The sequence below is a fragment of the Oncorhynchus keta genome, chromosome 16 (assembly GCF_023373465.1).
Source record: "Oncorhynchus keta strain PuntledgeMale-10-30-2019 chromosome 16, Oket_V2, whole genome shotgun sequence".
Lineage (NCBI taxonomy): Eukaryota > Metazoa > Chordata > Actinopteri > Salmoniformes > Salmonidae > Oncorhynchus > Oncorhynchus keta.
Genome location: NC_068436.1, coordinates 5,827,373 through 5,846,779, shown reverse-complemented (window position 1 = coordinate 5,846,779; position 19,407 = coordinate 5,827,373). Strand labels below are relative to the sequence as shown.

The 19,407-nt window shown below is 44.6% G+C and overlaps 1 protein-coding gene across 4 annotated transcripts; it reads left to right on the top strand.

Moving 5' to 3' along the window:
* Positions 1-7,221: 7,221 nt before the first annotated feature.
* On the top strand, positions 7,222-18,001 carry LOC118395404 (N-acyl-aromatic-L-amino acid amidohydrolase (carboxylate-forming) B-like). 4 transcript variants are annotated; one of them, XM_052464574.1, is made up of 9 exons: positions 7,222-7,590; positions 8,837-8,944; positions 9,155-9,230; positions 10,824-11,044; positions 11,672-11,867; positions 14,219-14,312; positions 14,447-14,554; positions 14,948-15,063; positions 17,582-18,001. In XM_052464574.1, the coding sequence occupies exons 4-9, from the start codon at positions 10,824-10,826 to the stop codon at positions 17,777-17,779; spliced, it is 933 nt and encodes a 310-aa protein (XP_052320534.1). In that variant the 5' UTR covers positions 7,222-7,590; positions 8,837-8,944; positions 9,155-9,230; the 3' UTR covers positions 17,780-18,001. The 4 variants fall into 4 exon arrangements, with proteins under 4 accessions (XP_052320534.1, XP_035645081.1, XP_035645080.1 ...); XM_035789188.2 differs by lacking the exon at positions 9,155-9,230; XM_035789187.2 differs by lacking the exons at positions 8,837-8,944; positions 9,155-9,230 and having other exon boundaries at positions 7,226-7,590.
* Positions 18,002-19,407: the final 1,406 nt, after the last annotated feature.

Sequence of the window (19,407 nt, the reverse complement as noted above, 5' to 3'; positions counted from 1 at the left end):
CTTTGAAGAATGCTGGTAAATTGAATACGTTGTAGTAACGTCGTTGTGTGGTAGACGGAATACTCTGTCTGTAGCTTCCTAACCTGTGTTTGTAGCTGCTGTTGCTAACTCCACGGCTAGGAGGTATCACTTCTGTAGTGAATAAGAGTTCAAAGTTCATACCATTCGCAACCAAAGCTCACGCTGATGTTGGCTTCGTTCTGTAGTTATTATCTGAACCATTCTGACATCGGACCGTCGTCCTCACATCCTCGGAACAGGAGGTTATATTGTCGTCAATGCTTTATATAGGAAGGGAGAGGAGGGCGTTGTCACATTCTGACCTTTATTTAATTTGTTTTGTCATTATTTAGTATGGTCAGGCTGTGAGTTGGGGTGGGCAGTCTATGTTTGTTTTTCTATGATTTGGGGATTTCTATGTTTCGGCCTAGTATGGTTTTCAATCAGAGGCAGGTGTCATTAGTTGTCTCTGATTGAGAATCATACTTAGGTAGCCTGGGTTTCACTGTTTGTTTGTGGGTGTTTGTTTCCGTGTCTGTGTTTTTCACCACACGGTACTGTTTTGGTTTTCGTTCGTTCCACGTTGATTGTTTTTGTATTCAGTTGTGTTCATGTTGAGTATTTCTTATTAGAAGAACCATGGACACTTACCACGGCGCATATTGGTCCTCCGATCCTTCTCGCCTCTCCTCTTCAGACGAAGAGGAGGAAAACCTTTACAGAAACACCCACCAACCAAGGACCAAGCGGCGTGGTAACAGACAGCGACGACAGCAGCAGCAGCAGCATCAACAACAGCGGCCAGCATCACAGGACTCCTGGACATGGGAGGAGATTTTGAACAGAGAAGGACCCTGGGCACAGGCTGGGGAATATCGCCGCCTCCTAAGCAGAGCTGCGGGCAGCGAAAGCTGAGCGGCGGCGATATGAGGAGGCAGCACGGCAGCGCGACAGGTACGAGGAGAACTCGAGGTGTGGGGCTAAGCAAGGTAGCAGACCTGAGCTCACTCCTCGTGCTTATTATAAGCAGCACGTTACTGGTCAGGCACCGTGTCATGCGGTGAAGCGCACAGTGTCGCCAGTACGTGTCCATAGCCCGGTGCACTACAGGGCAGCCCCCCGAAAGTGTCATGCGAGTGTGGGCATCCAGCCAGGGCGTATGGTGCCTGCTCAGCGTGTCTGGTTGCCGGTACGCCGTTTCGGTCCAGGGTATCCTGCGCCGGCTCTGCGTGCTGTGTCTACGGGGCGCTGGGAGGGTGCAGTGTGTCCTCTGCCTGCACTCCGCTCGTGCTGGGCAAATGTGGGAGTGGAGCCTAAGAGAGAGGTGTGTGTAGTAGGCACTAGATCTCCCGTGCTTACCCACAGCTCGGTTCAACCTGTGCTTGCACTCTGAAGGGTCCGGGATAGAGTAGTTATCCAGCCTGGGGGAGTGGTGCCAAGGCTGCGCACCAGAGCTCCAGTGCTCCCCCACAGCCCGGTCCTTCAGGTGCCTCCTCCTAACACCAAGCCTCCTGGAGGTCTCCCCAGCCTGGTGGGTCCTGTGGCAGCCCCACGCACCAGGCTGTCTCTCTGTTTCCTCCCTACAGGTGTTCCCATCTGTCCAGAGCTGCTAGAGTCTCCCGTGCCCGGAGCTGCTAGAGTCTCCCGTCTGTCCGGAGCTGCTAGAGTCTCCCGTCTGTCAGGAGCCACCAGTGCCGCCAGTCTGTCATGAGCCGCCAAAGCCGCCAGTCAGCATGGAGCCGCCAGAGCCGCCAGTCAGCATGGAGCCACCAGAGCCGCCAGTCAGCATGGAGCCGCCAGAGCCGCCAGTCAGCATGGAGCCACCAGAGCCACCAGTCAGCATGGAGCCGCCAGAGCCGCCAGTCAGCCAGGATCTGCCAGAGCCGCCAGTCAGCCAGGATCTGCCAGAGCCGTCAGTCAGCCAGGATCTGCACTTCAGTCCTGAGCTGCCCTTCAGTCCCGAGCTGCCCCCGGGTCCCGAGCTGCTCATCAGTCCGGAGCTGCCCCTCAGTCCAGTGGGGCCATTTAGAAGGGTCGCCGTGTTTAGGAGGCCACGGAGGCGGACAATGAGGCGGAGAAAGACTGTGGTGAAGTGGGGTCCACGTCCCGCGCCAGAGCCGCCACCGCGGACAAACGCCCACCCAGACCCTCCCCTATAGGTAAAGGTTTTGCGGCCGGAGTCCGCACCTTTTTTGGGGGTACTGTCACGTTCTGACCTTTATTTCCTTTGTTTTGTCATTATTTAGTATGGTCAGGGCGTGAGTTGGGGTGGGCAGTCTATGTTTGTTTTTCTATGATTTGGTGATTTCTATGTTTCGGCCTAGTATGGTTCTCAATCAGAGGCAGGTGTCATTAGTTGTCTCTGATTGAGAACCATACTTAGGTAGCCTGGCTTTCACTATGTGTTTGTGGCTGTTTGTTTCCGTGTCTGTGTTTTTCACCACACGGTACTGTTTTGGTTTTCGTTCGTTCCACGTTTATTGTTTTTCTATTCAGTTGTGTTCATGTTGAGTATTTCTTATTAAAAGAACCATGGACACTTACCACGCCGCATATTGGTCCTCCGATCCTTCTCGCCTCTCCTCTTCAGACGAAGAGGAGGAAAACCTTTACAGGCGTGTTTGAAAAGTTTTATAGCCCATGTCCCTTCACAGGGGCGGGCCACTTATTGAGCAGAGCCCTAACCTTATGAAAAAACAATTCTCACATTTTAGAAGCTAAAATCAAATTTCATCCCATCACAAATCATTTCATATTCAAACATTTAAATTGAACAACAATTCCATGTGAATCCGATAACTCTGATGTGTAGACTTTCAACTGTAGAGTTTGTCATCTTATCATTGATGAGAATGTCTCAGATAACAACCGAACTGACATCATATTCATTAAGTACCACCGCATATATTCAATTGGTCGGATTACCAGAATATAGTTCATTTCCCCCCACCTTCTGATGTTCCCAGAATCTCTGTTAGCCAAAGGGGTTTGCAAATGTAACATCAGTAGGGTGGAAAAAGGGGGGAAGAGGTATTTATGATTGTCATAAACCTACACCCAGGCCAACGTCATGACATTCACATACTTTACACAAAAGCCCTAAAAAGGCTATTCATATAAAACTATTAGGATGCTCAATGCCTATCTATCCTCTCTTGCCCTCTTTTTCCAATGCATAATACAATGCATGGGGTGGCAGGGTAGCCTAGTGGTTAGAGTGTTGGACTAGTAACTGAAAGGTTGCAAGTTCATGTCCCCGAGCTGACAAGGTACAAATCTGTTGTTCTGCCCCTGAACAGGCAGTTAACTCACTGTTCCTACACCGTCATTGAAAATAAGAATTTGTTCATAACTGACTTGTCTAGTTAAATAAAGGTTAAAAAAATGTAATCTTAAGGCTCTGTTCATAATAGCTTCATCTATTCCTCAACTATACTTAATGTCTGTAGTTTTACAGATTGCGACAGCAGGGGAGATGGGTCTGGTTCCGAATTCTGTTTGACAGAGTTTCACACAATGACCTTTCAATCAGTTCTTTCAGTCCACCTGGTATAAGTGGCGTGGTCTATCATGGGAGAACGATAGCTCGCCTTGGGAGAAAATGGAGTTGGAATTGAATGGCTGGTAAGAGGTTGTTAACATAGCCTTTGACCTGCCTCATGTGTAGGAGAGTTGTAGAGATGAGTCTCTCACCAATGGGATGTTAATAAATGTATGTCGATTTGGATGTTTGCTAAATGGCATACAGTGAGTGTACAAAACATTAGGAACACCCGCTATTTCCATGACAGACTGACCAGGTGAATCCTATGATCCCTTATTGATGCCACGTGTTAAACTCACTTCAATCAGTGTAGATGAAGGGGAGGAGATGGGTTAAATAAGGATTTTTAAGCTTTGAGACAATTGAGACGTGGATTGTGTATGTGTGCTATTCATAGGGTGAATGGGCAAGACAACAGATTTAAGTGCCTTTGAACGGGGTATGGTAGTAGGTGCCAGACACACCGGTTTGTGTTGGGAACTGCAACGCTGCTGGGTTTTTCATACTCAACAGTTTCCCTTGTGTATGTAATGGTCCACCACCCGAAGGACATCCGGCCGACTTGACACAACGGTGGGAAGCATCAACATGAGCCAGCATCCCTGTGGAATGCTTTCAATACCGTGTAGAGTCCATGCCCCGACGAATTGAGTCTGTTCTGAGGGCAAAGGGGGGTGCAATTGAGATGGTTTGGGATGAGTTGGACCGCAGAGTAAAGGAAAAGCAGCCAACAAGTGCTCAGCATACATGGGAACTCTTTCAAGACTGTTGGAAAAGCATTCCTCATGAAGCTGGTTGAGAGAATGCCAAGAGTGTGCAAAGCTGTCATCAAGGCAAAGGGTGGCTACTTTGAAGAATCTGAAATATTTAAATATATTTTGATTTGATTAACACTTTTTTTGGTTACTACATGACTCCATATGTGTTACAATGTAGAAACTAGTAAAACATTAAGAAAATCCCTTGAATGAGTAGGAATGTCCAAACTTTTGACTGGTACTGTATATATGCACTGAGTGTATGAATTATTAGCAACACCTTCCTAATATTGAGTTGCACCCCCTTTTGTTCTCAGAACAGACTAAATTTGTTGGGGCATGGACTTCACAAGTTGTCGAAAACGTTCCACAGGGATGTTGTCCCATGCTTATTTATTTTGATTCCAGACTCTGAAATTGCTCCTTCTGATATTTCTTAATTTCTTTGTTTGTACTCTTGTGTGTATTGTTTTGTATTGCTAGGTGTTATTACTGCACGTTGGAACTAGAAGCAGAAGAATTTCTCTGCACCTGTTATAACATTTGCAAATCTGTGTACACGACCAATAAACTCTGATTCGATTTTGTGTGTGTATGTGTGTGTGTGTGTCCAGACCAATTAGATTAATGGAAATCCCAGGTTACGCGGGCCGGCATGACGCACGTCTACAAAGAAAGCAGAGTGCTTTCCATGGGTCAACCACAGTTTCCGTGGGTCAACCACAATTCTTCACTTTCCATGGGGCAACCACAGAGCAGGCTCAGCTTGCCCGGCTGCCACAAATTGTCCACTTTCACGTACACAATGGGGATGAACCAGAAATACCAGTTTTAGGCTAGACCTACTGGAATTCTTTACAGTTTTGTTGTTTTACTAAATGCTCAGTTCACTTGCCCCAGGCAATAGGGCAACCCATAAGGTTCCTGCTACAAGTCGGTTCTGGAGTTTTACCTAGTTACATCAGGAAGAAGAGATCTCTGTGGTGCCACCTCTGCTCCTAGTCTCTGCTGTCCTGTTTGAGTCTTTATGTGTGATTGGCTGACCCAACAGGATTAGTGGGCTACTTACAGCTTTGGAGAAAGAGCGAGAGAGAGAGGGGTGGAGACTAAAGGAAGATGGAAAAGAAGGTCAAAACAGGTCGAAGAGGGAGGGCAACGAGGAAGAAAATGAAGAAAGCATTAGAGGTACAACACACCCACTTTAGAATGTTATTAGTTGACACAGGGAAAGCATATGTTTTGGAAAAACTTTATTTTACGGTATAGACATTAGCAAGTATTTACTCAAAATGACACTAAAACGGTAATTACATAGTAATAGTAGCTATGAATTACAAGCACCAGTAGATTAAGATACGTCAATTGCTGACATTTTGGAAACTGGCCTTTCTCTTCCATTCCTTCCTTTCCCCCACCCTCACAAACCTTCTCTTTCTCTTCCATTCCTTCCTTTCCCCCACCCTCACAAACCTTCTCTTTCTCATCCATCCCTTCCTTTCCCCCACCCTCACAAACCTTCTCTTTCTCTTCCATTCCTTCCTTTCCCCCACCCTCACAAACCTTCTCTTTCTCTTCCATTCCTTCCTTTCCCCCACCCTCACAAACCTTCTCTTTCTCATCCATTCCTTCCTTTCCCCCACCCTCACAAACCTTCTCTTTCTCATCCATTCCTTCCTTTCCCCCACCCTCACAAACCTTCTCTTTCTCATCCATCCTTCCTTTCCCCCACCCTCACAAACCTTCTCTTTCTCATCCATCCCTTCCTTTCCCCCACCCTCACAAACCTTCTCTTTCTCTTCCATTCCTTCCTTTCCCCCACCCTCACAAACCTTCTCTTTCTCATCCATTCCTTCCTTTCCCCCACCCTCACAAACCTTCTCTTTCTCATCCATCGCTTCCTTTCCCCCACCCTCACAAACCTTCTCTTTCTCATCCATCCCTTCCTTTCCCCCACCCTCACAAACCTTCTCTTTCTCATCCATCCCTTCCTTTCCCCCACCCTCACAAACCTTCTCTTTCTCATCCATCCCTTCCTTTCCCCCACCCTCACAAACCTTCTCTTTCTCATCCATCCCTTCCTTTCCCCCACCCTCACAAACCTTCTCTTTCTCATCCATCCCTTCCTTCCCCCACCCTCACAAACCTTTTCTTTCTCATCCATCCCTTCCTTTCACCCCCACCCTCACAAACCTTCTCTTTCTCATCCATCCCTTCCTTTCCCCCACCCTCACAAACCTTCTCTTTCTCATCCATCCCTTCCTTTCCCCCACCCTCACAAACCTTCTCTTTCTCATCCATCCCTTCCTTTCCCCCACCCTCACAAACCTTCTCTTTCTCATCCATCCCTTCCTTCCCCCACCCTCACAAACCTTTTCTTTCTCATCCATCCCTTCCTTTCCCCCACCCTCACAAACCTTCTCTTTCTCATCCATCCCTTCCTTTCCCCCACCCTCACAAACCTTCTCTTTCTCATCCATCCCCTCCTCTCCCCCCACAAACCTTGCACCTAACAACTTATGAAAAATGTATGATGATGTGGCTCAGATCACAATCAATGTCTTACCTCTCTCTCTCTCTCTCTCTCTCTCTCTCTCTCTCTCTCTCTCTCTCTCTGTCTCTCTCTCTCTCTCTCTCTCTCTCTCTCTCTCTCTCTCTCTCTCTCTCTCTCCCTCTCTCTCTCTCTCTCTCTCTCTCTCTCTCTCTCTCTCTCTCTCTCTCTCTGTCTCTCTCTCTGTCTCTCTCTCTCTCTCTCTCTCTCTCTCTCTCTCTCTCTCTCTCTCTCTCTCTCTCTCTCTCTCTCTCTCTCCCCCTCTCTCTCTCTCTCTCTCTCTCTCTGTCTCTCTCTGTCTCTTTCTCTCTGGGAGACTCAGCACTTCGTACTGCAGTGGTTTAGGACCAGCAGAGGGAGTTCCTATTACATCATAAATGTTGCCAACTGAAATCTGATCTGAGAATAACATTAACGGGAAGGAGGCAACAGGAAGAGGGGAAAGGAAATAAGGGAGGGATAGATAGGTCAAAGAATGTTCTGTCTGTGAAAATTGTGGATTTGCTAAGGGCGTTGTCTGCTGTTGTGTGTGTGTGTCTTTGCGTGGTGTGTGTCAGGTCTTTCTTGCCTCTGTCATTGAAAAGTCCTGCTGTAGTGCCTGGTTTGCTTTGTTTACAGATTGTGAAATTTGGCTCACGCATGGGTGGGCTAGTTGAAAAGTTCAAAGGTTGCTGACTGCTCAGTATAACTTGGGAGACTGTAGTCCCAGCCAGGGAAGGAACTTTCACCTACACCACACGGTAAGACTGCTAGCCTTACACTTTTCTCTATACCATGTCGAGAGTTCTTACCTGTCTCTCATATGGATTCCTTTGGGTGTTAGTGACTGAGTGTGAGTGCGTGTATACTTGCACAGCTGGTGTCTGTGCGACTGCACACTTATTTGTGGGAGGGGTGTGTTGTATACATACAATATGTGTGCCTTGAAGTGCAGAAACTGAGTGGCCGGAAAACACATACTAGTATATCAGCTGCTACATTTCCTGCTTGCCTGTTTGTCCGGAATTTAGATTTCCCTTGTTCTCTGGCACAGGGAAGACTAACAAAGTGGGTCTGTTCATATGACAGAGGGTTAAAGTTCAGAACACGTTATATGACAAGAGGGTTAATGTTCAGGACACGTTATATGACAGAGGGCTAAAGTTCAGGATGTAAACATTGTTGTCAGTGTATGGTGACACCATGGTGGATTTATACAATATGAGCTCTGAGAGCCACTTTATATATTTATGATAGAGCATTTGAGAAACACCATTCTCTATGAAAATAGCTTTATACTATTCACAGTTGGTTTCCATAGAATGTGCCATGCAAAAAACGACATTAGGAGAAGCCACTTATAGATTAGAGCACAGGTGGCCAACCATTCTGGAGAGCTTGGTTATGTAGGCTTTTGCTCTAGCCTTGATTCAGCTAATCAATGTCCTGGTGAGCAGCTGATGAGTAGAATAATTTATGATAGATTGGGATTATTTGGCACAATTTATCACAGGTATGGGGTAAGTTGAGCCGCGTGTAATGATCGTCTTCATCTGAGGAACAGGAAAGATCGGACCTTTTAATCATTTGAAGTATCTTTTAACACAAGCTTAACACCTAACAAACGATTATAACATGTTTAATTAACACTCATTGTTACCTCATATCCCAGTGATAATGCTTTGGATTACTAAACACTAAACACTTACATTTGGTCAACTTGCCAATGGCTCAACTTACCTCATGATCATTTCATGCTAGGTTTACGGACCTCATATTGAAGCTTATAGAGACCCCAACGGATGAATAGAATAATCTTAAAATGATCTACTTTTGCTTCGATAAGCGTCATGAAACCTTTAACACAAAACATTTATTTTACTTGGTAAAAATACGTTTTTTGGAACTAACTTTTTCCATGTGGTTTCTTCCTTCACAGACTCCATGAAATGATGACCTCTTCCTAAACACTTGGTCAAATGATTCATTTTGTGTATGCTTTCCTAGAAACACTGGTGGCTCAACTTAACCCTTTGGCTCAATTTACCCCACTCTCCTCTACCCATTGTTTCAAATAACACCGCTGACCCTCACTAGCTTGCGAAAACTGTAAAGGTTGGTGCATTCATAGTTAATGAACGACATTTGCAGAGAGAGAGAGAGAGAGAGAGAGAGAGAGAGAGAGAGAGAGAGAGAGAGAGAGAGAGAGAGAGAGAGATCTAATCGGTTTTTAGTGCAACCATGGTTAATGGTAAACAGCTTGGATGCTAACAATGCTCCTTTAACTGGAATCTAAACAATTAACTTAACCCTACCAAGCCACAGTTCATACAGTAAACCTGGACCAAGGAGCCCATGAGGAATCACTTAACCACCCCAGGGGACATCGGAACCAGAAGAAGTAATGGTCTTATTGCGGAGAGTTGTCCATAGTAGACTGTGAACATAATAGCCGGGAATACCTCTAGGGCCTCTGGGGTTATTTAGGGCATTGTCTGACTATAGTACCTGTAATGAGCAGAGGTGGCACCACAGGTCTCAGAGTGGTGGTTCAATTTTATTGTAACCAGGTAAAACTCCGGAACCTTGTTCTGGGGCAAGTGAACTGAGCAGCCGGGCAAGTTTAGCCTGCTGTAATGTTGCCCCAGCTGATTTATTTTGGCTGAAAACCACAAAACTGTAATGAATGACAGTAGGCCTAGCCTAAAACGTATCTTTCTGGTTTATACCCATTTTTTAAGTGAAAGATTAACAATGTATGGCATTCATAGCTAGGGGTGCTGAGGGTGCTGCAGCACTGGCTGATCAAATAAGAAATGCATATTAACAAGGAACTAGGCCTTTATTGCTCCTGTATGAGAAGACAGAAATACTCATCAGCAGATCATTAAGTCAGAAGTGGTGAAAAGGGCTGAGGCAAATGTCTGCTCACCACATTACCATGGCCCTGATAATGTGTAATGCGATAGAGAGCTCAAATATGACTATTTGCTTACACTGTGGTTATTATTTTACAATACCTCTCCCTCTCTCTCTCAATTCAATTCAATTCAAGGGCTTTATCTGGCATCTCTCTCATGTGTTCTCATTGCTCTCTGTCAAGTGAGGTAGACAACATACTCTCTGAATATATCTCTGAAAAACAACAAAAATTAACAGTAAACATTCTCACATACAACAGTTTCAAAACAGTCTCTGACATTCAAATGTCATCTCTCTCTATATATATCTCTCTCTGACTCTCTGTATATCTCTCTCTCTCTCTATACTCTCTCTGTCTCTACTCTCTGACTCTCTGTCTGACACAAGATAAAATAAATAAGCATCTCTCTCTCTGTCTGTCTTCTCTCTGGTCTTTGTTCTTCACTGGTCTGCCTCTTTCTCGTCTCTCTCAGGTCTCTCAAATCTCTGCTCTGTGATCTCACTCTCTCTCTGTCTGTCTCTCTCTAGGTCTGGGAGTCTTTTCAAAATCTGTCTGATATGTCTCTCTCTGTCTTTGTGGATCTCTCTCTCTCTCTATCTCTCTCTCTCTGTCTCTCTTGGGCAGGAGGTTCTGACTCTCAGTCTGTCTCTTCCTCTCTCATTTTCTCTGAGCTCTCTCTGTCTCTCTCTCTGACTCTCTCTGTCTCTCTCTCTCTCTCTCTCTCTTCTCTCTCTCTCTCTCTCTCTCTCTCTCTCTCTGACTCTCTGTCTCTCTCTCTCTCTCTCTCTCTCTCTCTCTGACTCTCTGTCTCTCTCTCTCTGACTCTCTGTCTGTCTCTCTCTCTCTCTCTCTCTCTCTCTCTCTCTCTGTCTCTCTCTCTCTGACTCTCTGTCTGTCTGTCTGTCTCTCTCTCTCTCTCTCTCTCTCTCTCTCTCTCTCTCTCTCTCTCTCTCTCTCTCTCTCTCTCTCTCTATCTGTTTCTCTCTCTCTCTCTATCTGTTTCTCTGTCTCTCTCTGTATCTGTCTCTGTATCTGTCTCTGTCTCTTTCTCTCTCTCTCTCTGGCCAACAGATGGAGCCAGTCTCTCTCCCACCGCAGTCCCGTGTCGCCCTCTGCGGCGGCACCCATGGCAACGAGATGTCGGGCGTGTATCTGGTGAGGGAGCTGCAGAAGTTGGAGAAGGTAGGGTCGGCGACCTTGACCACAGTCATATCCAACCCGCGTGCCGTCCAAATGTGCAAACGCTACACCGACGTGGACCTCAACCGTTGTTTCACCGACGCCATACTCAGGTAAAGGTTGCCATAAGCACAAATGAAACTACACATGCAATCAGTGTGATCCGTCAAGGGATAGTCCACCACAACTACAAATGTATCCTATCATCTTACCACTAACAAGTATGGACCTGTTCGCAAATGAACTATTCAGGTGTGAACTGTATGAATCAAAGACGAGATCTTACAATGCATTGTAAAGAGACAAGGAAGCATACACAAGATAGCTTCCAAATAATATATTCCTCCACCGTGGAGTCAGTAAATTAACAATGTGGTCATGGCAACATTTCCAGATAACTTTGTTTTGGAATATTCTGAACCTTGCAGCCTGGGTTGTTATGTGCCTGGCTATCTGAACAGTCTATTAAAGTTTTTGCATTTATGGGACTATATCATAATTAAATCTTAGTACTTATTGATACTCAAGATTTACTCAACCCTACAGAGCTGAAGGGATGACATCCCAAAGAGTTTGGTGGCATTTACTTCCTCCTCTCAGTCTCTCACCAGCATAGATGAGTTGTTGGTATTCTCCCATGCCAAGGCGATACACCTTTCTTCTAGTATGTTCACTCTCTGTTTCCGCCTCTCCCACTCCCACTCTCTCTTTCGCTGTCTCCATTCTCTCTCCCTCCCTAGTTCACCTGTGACGGACGCCACTCCGTACGAGGTGAGGCGAGCCCAGGAGCTGAACACTCTACTGGGGCCCAAGGGCAGCGCGGGGGCCATGGACCTGGTGTGTGATCTCCACAACACCACAGCCAACATGGGCCTGAGTCTCATCTCCTACTCTGCCCAAGACTGGGTCATCCTGCACATCTATAGACAAATCCAGGTGAGCAGAGTTTCAATTCAATTAAATCAAATGAGGGTTAAGGACAAGGTGAAACTGATCTAAGACCTGATCTTTGAAACAACGTCCCCTTGTCCTTAGTTGTACTGCCAGCCCCCAATGTGGGCCATCAAATAGGCTCTCTATGTTGTTTTGTTTCCGTGCGTGGGAATTAAGAGCGATCTTCTTTGGATACTGTGTTAACTAACCTCCAGACGAGCTTCAATGCCAAACAACTTCCGTTGCCTCCAACTGCTCTTAAATGCAAGTAAAACTAAATGCATGCTCTTCAACCGATCGCTGCCCGCACCTGCCCGCCCGTCCAGCATCACTACTCTGGACGGTTCTGACTTAGAATATGTGGACAACTACCAAATACCTAGGTGTCTGGTTAGACTGTAAACTCTCCTTCCAGACTCACATTAAGCCTCTCCAATCCAAAATTAAATCTAGAATCGGCTTTCTATTTTGCAACAAAGCGTCCTTTACTCATGCTGCCAAACATACCCTCGTAAAACTGACCATCCTACCGATCCCCGACTTCGGCGATGTCATTTATAAAATAGCCTCCAACACTCTACTCAACAAATTGGATGCAGTCTATCACAGTGCCATCGTTTTGTCACCAAAGCCCCATATACTATCCACCATTGCGACCTGTACGTTCTCGTTGGCTGGCCCTCGATTCATACTTGTCGCCAAACCCACTGGCATCAGGTCATCTACAAGTCTCTGCTAGGTAAAGCCCTCCTTATCTCAGCTCACTGGTCACCATAGCAGCACCCACCCCGTAGCACGCGCTCCAGCAGGTATATCTCACTTGTCACCCCCAAAGCCAATTCCTAATTTGACCGCCTTTCCTTCCAGTTCTCTGCTGCCAATGACTGGAACGAACTGCAAAAATCACTGAAGCTGGAGACTCAAATCTCCTTCACTAGCTTTAAGCACCAGCTGTCTGAGCAGCTCACAGATCACTGCACTTGTACATAGCTCATCTGTAAATAACCCATCCAATCTACCTCATCCACATACTGTATTTATTTATCTTGCTCCTTTGCACCCCAGTATCTCTACTTGCACATTCATCCTCTGCACATCAATCACTCCAGTGTTTAATTGGTATATTCTAATTACTTTGCCACCATAGCCTATTTATTGTCTTACCTCCCTTATTTTACCTCATTTGCACACACTGTATATAGCCTTTTTTCTTTTTTTTCCTACTGTATTATTGACTGTATGTTTGTTTATTCCATGGGTAACTCTGTGTTGTATGTGTCAAACTGCTTTGCTTTATTATTGGCCAGGTCACAGTTGTAAATGAGAACCTGTTCACAACTAGCCTACCTGGTTAAATAAAGGTGAAATAAAAAAAAATCTGTTTTAAAGGGAAAGTGGATGGTTAATCTGACTGTTGCTGTCATTGAGACAATATGCTGGTTGGAAGCATTGCTGTCTGGAAGAGGAAGGAAATTACTCTGTCTGTTGCTGTCTTTAACCATGCTTCCATCCACAGTTGTTATGCGAGTAAAGTCACACTGTGTAACAAAAATAATGATGACAGCCTCGATGGAAACAGGAAGATTCGGTACAATTTATCAATGTTCCATCGATATGGTGGGATCTTTTTGCGTAAAAAAAATGTATTATTGTAAAGATATGGCGGTGGAAACACATTTAATGCGCAAATATTGATGTAATAACCATCATGTATAAGTAAACTTGGAGTCACACGGTGATATGGTTTGTGGTCCTCCCACTACGACTCGGGAAACTATGCAGTTTATTAGGTTACAGATGGTGAAAGTGCTTGATGCTCCTTTCCAATAAATATCTCGGGTCTTATTCTGGTGACATGATGATCGATGCTTGACTGCCGTTTGCCAAAAAAAAAAAAAAAAGAGCTCTTATCCATAATAATCTTGTAACGTAGACTAGCCTACCCACAAAGCCTATCCGCACTGTATCTGCAAGCTGTTGTGCGCTGCGGTTTGCTAGAGTGCGAGTGCCAAGAGCATTTGCTATTTAACTCAACAGTTTTTTTATAGTTGAAAATGTGATGGAAACGCATTGCGAAAAAGTACATCTGGTGGAAACACACCACTGGTGGGAAAATGGGAATATTTTCTTTATGCAGATTTTAAAATATTCGTATGAAACTCTGTTCCTAATTGGATGGAAACTTAATTTGGCTGGCTGGACTGATTGGAGTGTATAATTTCAACATGACTCTATTACTGTCTTAAAGGGAAGTGCATGCACCATCTGACCCGGTTTCTATGAGAAGGGCTTCATTTTACTGCTACAATCTGGGTTATATGGGAGTGTAAAGTGTTAATCTGTTGTGTTCTCAGAGGAAGATCACCTCAGCGCCAGTGAGGTTTATCCTGCTGGATCTACCACTAGCTGACGCCTACTCCCAGGACTCCCTGGGCAAGCATGGCTTCTGTAAGTGCTTGTGCTGTGTGTTCATAGGAAACACACCATGCAATCTTCTTCCTGTCATAGGAAACCAGTGTTTTTCCTGTATGTTTTTCCATTTAGGTGACACATGTATTCATTCTGATGCTGTCACTCCACAGCGATAGAGGTGGGACCTCAACCCCATGGTGTGGTCAGAGCCGACATCTTCAACATCATGAAGGAGGCGGTCGACCAGACACTAGATTGGGTCCAGTGCTTCAACTCAGGTACTTGAACTCCCATCAACCGTAAACATTGCTGACCTCTCACCTCCCCTACACACAGAGTACACAACCCTTGATCATCGCTACCTGGCCTACAACCTTGGTCAACAACAAGAATAGCATTAACATCATTCATACCTACAAGCATTTAGCTCCCACGTACCAGGAACAGATACAGTTAGATGTTCTTCATGCACAAGGGCCTACCATTCAAGTCTATGTTGTCGTCACGACATTTGTGGTTATTGTATTTTGTATATTTTTTCCTATCTTGTGCCCTTGTATATAATGTATATGTATGTATCAAGACAAGTTCCCTGTCAAGAGAAATGACATTTTCGATTCTATTCTAGTCATTAACCAATTACAAACCATCTCTCATCTTATCTCTACCAGGAAGTGCCTTTGAAGGTGGCGAGGTGGACGATGTGTACACCTTCGTGAAGAGTATAGACTACCCAAGAGACCCAGAGACCAATCAAATCACTGCTGCCATACATCCCCAACTACAGGTTCAGGAACCTTCTGCTCTTGTATATAATTGAACCTTACTGCAGTTGGTTAAAGTCCTGTACATGGACCCTTCAATGCATAGCTGCTGCAGCACTCCCTGATAAATTGAAATACTTTTTCCATAATTAGGCAACAAAAATCAAATGTTTTCTCCTAAAGTTATATTACTCCTGTCTGAACAGTCATAAATGACATAATTCAAAATACTAAACCAGAGTGCATAATTTAGCCACAGAGGATAAATAGCTTCTAAAAATAGCTGTGGATTAAGTTTTATCACAAGCACTTACAGTCGGGAAGTCGGCAATTTGGGCAGCATGCGAGCCAAGTATAAAACAGCTTGTTGAGTTGTGGCCATAGACATAATCCCCAAAAATTATTTTTATAACCTCTAACCATGGAACTTTGACTGTTAAACTCATGGGTACACTATCAATGGCTGCCAGTTCTGACATGAATGGGAACTGTCATTTTTGGATTATATTTCTATGGGTGGTTGCAGCTGCCAGTTTGCCTTTTGCAAATGTCAAAATACAATTTTGAGAAAACGTAGGCCTACCGTTGGAAAAGTAAATGCCTACTGCCCGAAAAATTTGAAACAACTTTTGAATGAGTCTGAGTAAATAGCACTGTTTTTCAAAGTAGCATACCTTGAGATATTGGCACGAGCTCATCGGCCATCACCGGTGAGTAGCCTCTGCTTCATCTTCATCATTGGGTGAATCAGTGCCACTGGGAAGTGTATATTGTAGCCTACTGTAGCTTATACTATATACTGTATACAGTATACTACATATCAGGGTTTCCGATTATGACAAATTGATGCCGGACAAGTCGTTGGGAAGGTTTTTATTTATCGGACATTTGAGAAATTTACCGGTAGTTCATATGCATTGGGTGCTTAATCCATTAGAGCGTCCACCCACGCAGCCAACGCCAACAATAAACTATGGATAATGGCCAAATGTGTACATGTCCTTAAAAACAGCCTATAACAAATGACAAAAACCATATTCATTTTGTTTCCATGTTTAGCATAAGCAAAACTTTATAGCATATTTTAGTTTTTTTTGCTGTCAGAGATTTGTACGCTAAATGCATCGTGTAGGCTTAGGTGTCCACTGAGAGAGAGAGAGAGAGAGAGAGAGAGAGAGAGAGAGAGAGAGAGAGAGAGAGAGAGAGAGAGAGAGAGAGAGAGATGCCTTCATAATTTTATTAGGGCAATCTCAAAAGTAAGTCAAGCCATTGTTTATAGGGTAAATATGAGTAGAATATATTATATCAAGGCAGACACAACATCACAGTTGGAATGTAATTTGGCCAAAGAAAATGTCTCAACAGAATGAAACAAAACCATCACAGAAGATTTGAACAGTCTATATTGCAGAAATGACCAAGAAAGGCAAGTGCCTACCGTACTCAACACATGCTGACAGCTATAGGCTAATGATATTTATTTGACAAAAGTTACTTATAACACATCTTAAGTTAAATACAGAGCACATCATTAAAAAGACAGCTCAAACTTAATTTAGCCAACATAAATGTCTCAGCAGAATGAAACAAAACACATTTAGCATATTTCAAGAATTGGTTTAGATGAATAAATAGGCCTACAATAATATATAGGCAAGTCAGTTAAGAACAAATTCTTATTTTAAATGACAGCCTAGGCACAGTGGGTTAACTGCCTGTTCAGGGGCAGAATGATAGATTTGTACCTTGTCAGCTCGGGGGTTTGAACTTGCGACCTTCCCGGTTCCTTGTCCAACGCTCTAACCACTAGGCTACCCTGCCGCCCCAGGGCAACAATGATATGCAGTAAAGATACAAAAAAAAAAGTTCAAAAATGGCTTCCAACCTGAATAGCATGCTGCACTGTTCAGACACATCAGATGATACAGTGTCCCGTAAAGCTGAATTGGTCACCTTCTAAAGTAAACAACTCCCATGTAATCTTAATCTTTTTGACCTGTTGCATGGACATACAATCATGTACAAAATGTCCCAAATTTCCCCACGGTGTCTCTTACAGCCTGTTCGTGTTCAGTGTGTACTGGCAGCTATTATTCCACAGGAAGCTTATCTTAAATCACAAACAACAGATGACTTAAACATGAGAGCAGTGGACCAGGCCTTGAAGAGTGAGCGGCCTCTGCTTTAATATCAATCCCAATGCTCAATCTTCTTCAAATTACTAAAATATTGCATTATTGGATTGCTATCTGAAAGCCGATTACCATTTACTTTGTTACTTTCACTAGTCTCCATAATCTGTTTCCTTCAACCAGGACTCTCTTCTTCCCAATTAGGAAGACTTTCTCAATCGACTACTTACGTACACTGATCACTCCCAAGCAACATTCTGCTTTTCCCCCTATTAGAAGGTTCAAAACGAAACAAACGATAACTTTCTCCATGTTGGAAGGCATTGTTCTCATTTTAGTATAATTTCACAGCATAGAAGTAGTACGTGATCTAAATGCGAAGCATGCTGATGTGAATCTCTCTCACCAGGACCGTGACTTCTGCCTCCTCCATCCAGGAGATCCCATGTTCCTGATGTTTTCCGGGGAGATAGTGAAGTACGAAGGGGTAGAAGTCCTCCATCCCTACTTTGTGAACGAGTGTGCGTACTATGAGAAGAGCATTGCATTCCACCTGGCACGAAAGATGACACTCACTATCCCCCCCTTGCGAGTGAAGAGAGATTGATGGGGAGGAAAAGAGAGACCATTTGAAGAGCGGGAGAATTAAAGGAAAAACACGCACAGAGCCTTAAGAAGCACTTACTAGTCTAACCTCATTTTCAATTGATTTTTAATTCTATTGTTTTTAGTCATCACCAAATATCCTCAGGAATACTGTATGTGAAAGGATGCACGGTTTAATGCAATAATCTAGTATTTCAATTAAACATGTACATTTTCTGTTTAATTAGTTGTCTTCATAGTGATGCAATGTGGCATTTCATTGCTCCATTTAAGTTTGTGCTAGGTACAGACGACACCTTTGAGATAGTTTAATGCAGGAAATGGTTACAAGGTACACTATTTATACAAATTATGTGGACACCCCTTTAAATGAGTGTATTTGGTTATTCCAGCCACAACTGTTGCTGACCGGTATATAAAATCAAGCACACAGCTAGCAATGTCCATAGGCAAACATTGGCAGTAGATTGGCCTGACTGAAGAGCTCAGTGACTTTCAACGTGGCACTGTCATAGGATGACACCTTTCCATCAAGTCAGTGTGTCAAATTTCTGCCCTGCTAGAGCTGCCCCTGTCAACTGTAAGTGCTGTTATTGTGAAGTGGAAACGTCTAGGAGCAACAAGAAGAAGCCACGAAGTAGTAGGCCACACAAGCTCACAGAACGGGATTGCGAATGCTGAAGCTCGTAGTGAGTAAAAATCGCCTGTCCTCGGTTGCAACACTCACTACCGAGTTTCAAACTGCCTCTGGGAGCAACTTCAGCACAATAACTGTTCGTCGGGAGCTTCATGATATGGGTTTCAATGGCTGAGCAGCCGCACACAAGCCTAAGATCACCATGTGCAACGCCAAGCGTTGGCTGGAGTGGTGTAAACCTCGCCGCTATTGGACTCTGGAGCAGTGGAAACGCGTTCTCTGGAGTGATGAACCACGCGTCACCATCTGGCAGTCCGATGGACGAATCTGGGTTTGGCGGATGCCAGGAGAACGGTACCTGCCCTAATGCATAGTGCGAACTGTAAAGTTTGGCGGAGGAGGAATAATGGTCTGGGGCTGTTTTTCATGGTTCGGGTTAGGCCCCTTAGTTCCAGTGAAGGGAAATGTTAATGCTACAGCATACAATGATATTCAAGACGATTCTGTGCTTCCAACTTTGTGGCATACGTTTGGGGAAGGCCCTATCCTGTTTCAGCATGACATCGACCCTGTGCACAAAGTGAGGTCCATACAGAAATAGTTTGTCGAAATCGGTGTGGAAGAACTTTACTGGCTTGCACAGAGCCCTACCCTCAACTCCATCAAACACATTTGGAATTAATTGGAATGCCAGGCCTAATTGCCCAATATCAGTGACCGACCTCACTAACGCAGTTGTGGCTGAATGGATGCAAGTGTCCGTAGCAATGTTCCAACATCTAGTGGAAAGCCTTGCCAGAAGAGTGGAGGCTGTTATAGCAGCAAAGGGGGAACAACGAGCAGGTGTCCACATACTTTAGGTCATGTAGTGTATCAACGCAGAATGTCGTCATGCAAAAAACAGCTCGGGTTTGGCATGAAGTTGGATGATTGATAGGTGGTTGTCTTGGTAGGCATCGTCAGAGGGAGTGTCGCAGCATCGAGAGGAACCC

Bases quoted from the DNA above. Each gene is read 5' to 3' on its own strand.
- LOC118395404 (XM_035789188.2), top strand. From the start codon at position 10,824: ATGGAGCCAGTCTCTCTCCCACCGCAGTCCCGTGTCGCCCTCTGCGGC. The intron at 14,313-14,446 runs GTAAGTGCTTGT...GTCACTCCACAG, and splicing joins CCTGGGCAAGCATGGCTTCT to CGATAGAGGTGGGACCTCAA. The intron at 15,064-17,581 runs GTTCAGGAACCT...CTCTCTCACCAG, and splicing joins CCATACATCCCCAACTACAG to GACCGTGACTTCTGCCTCCT.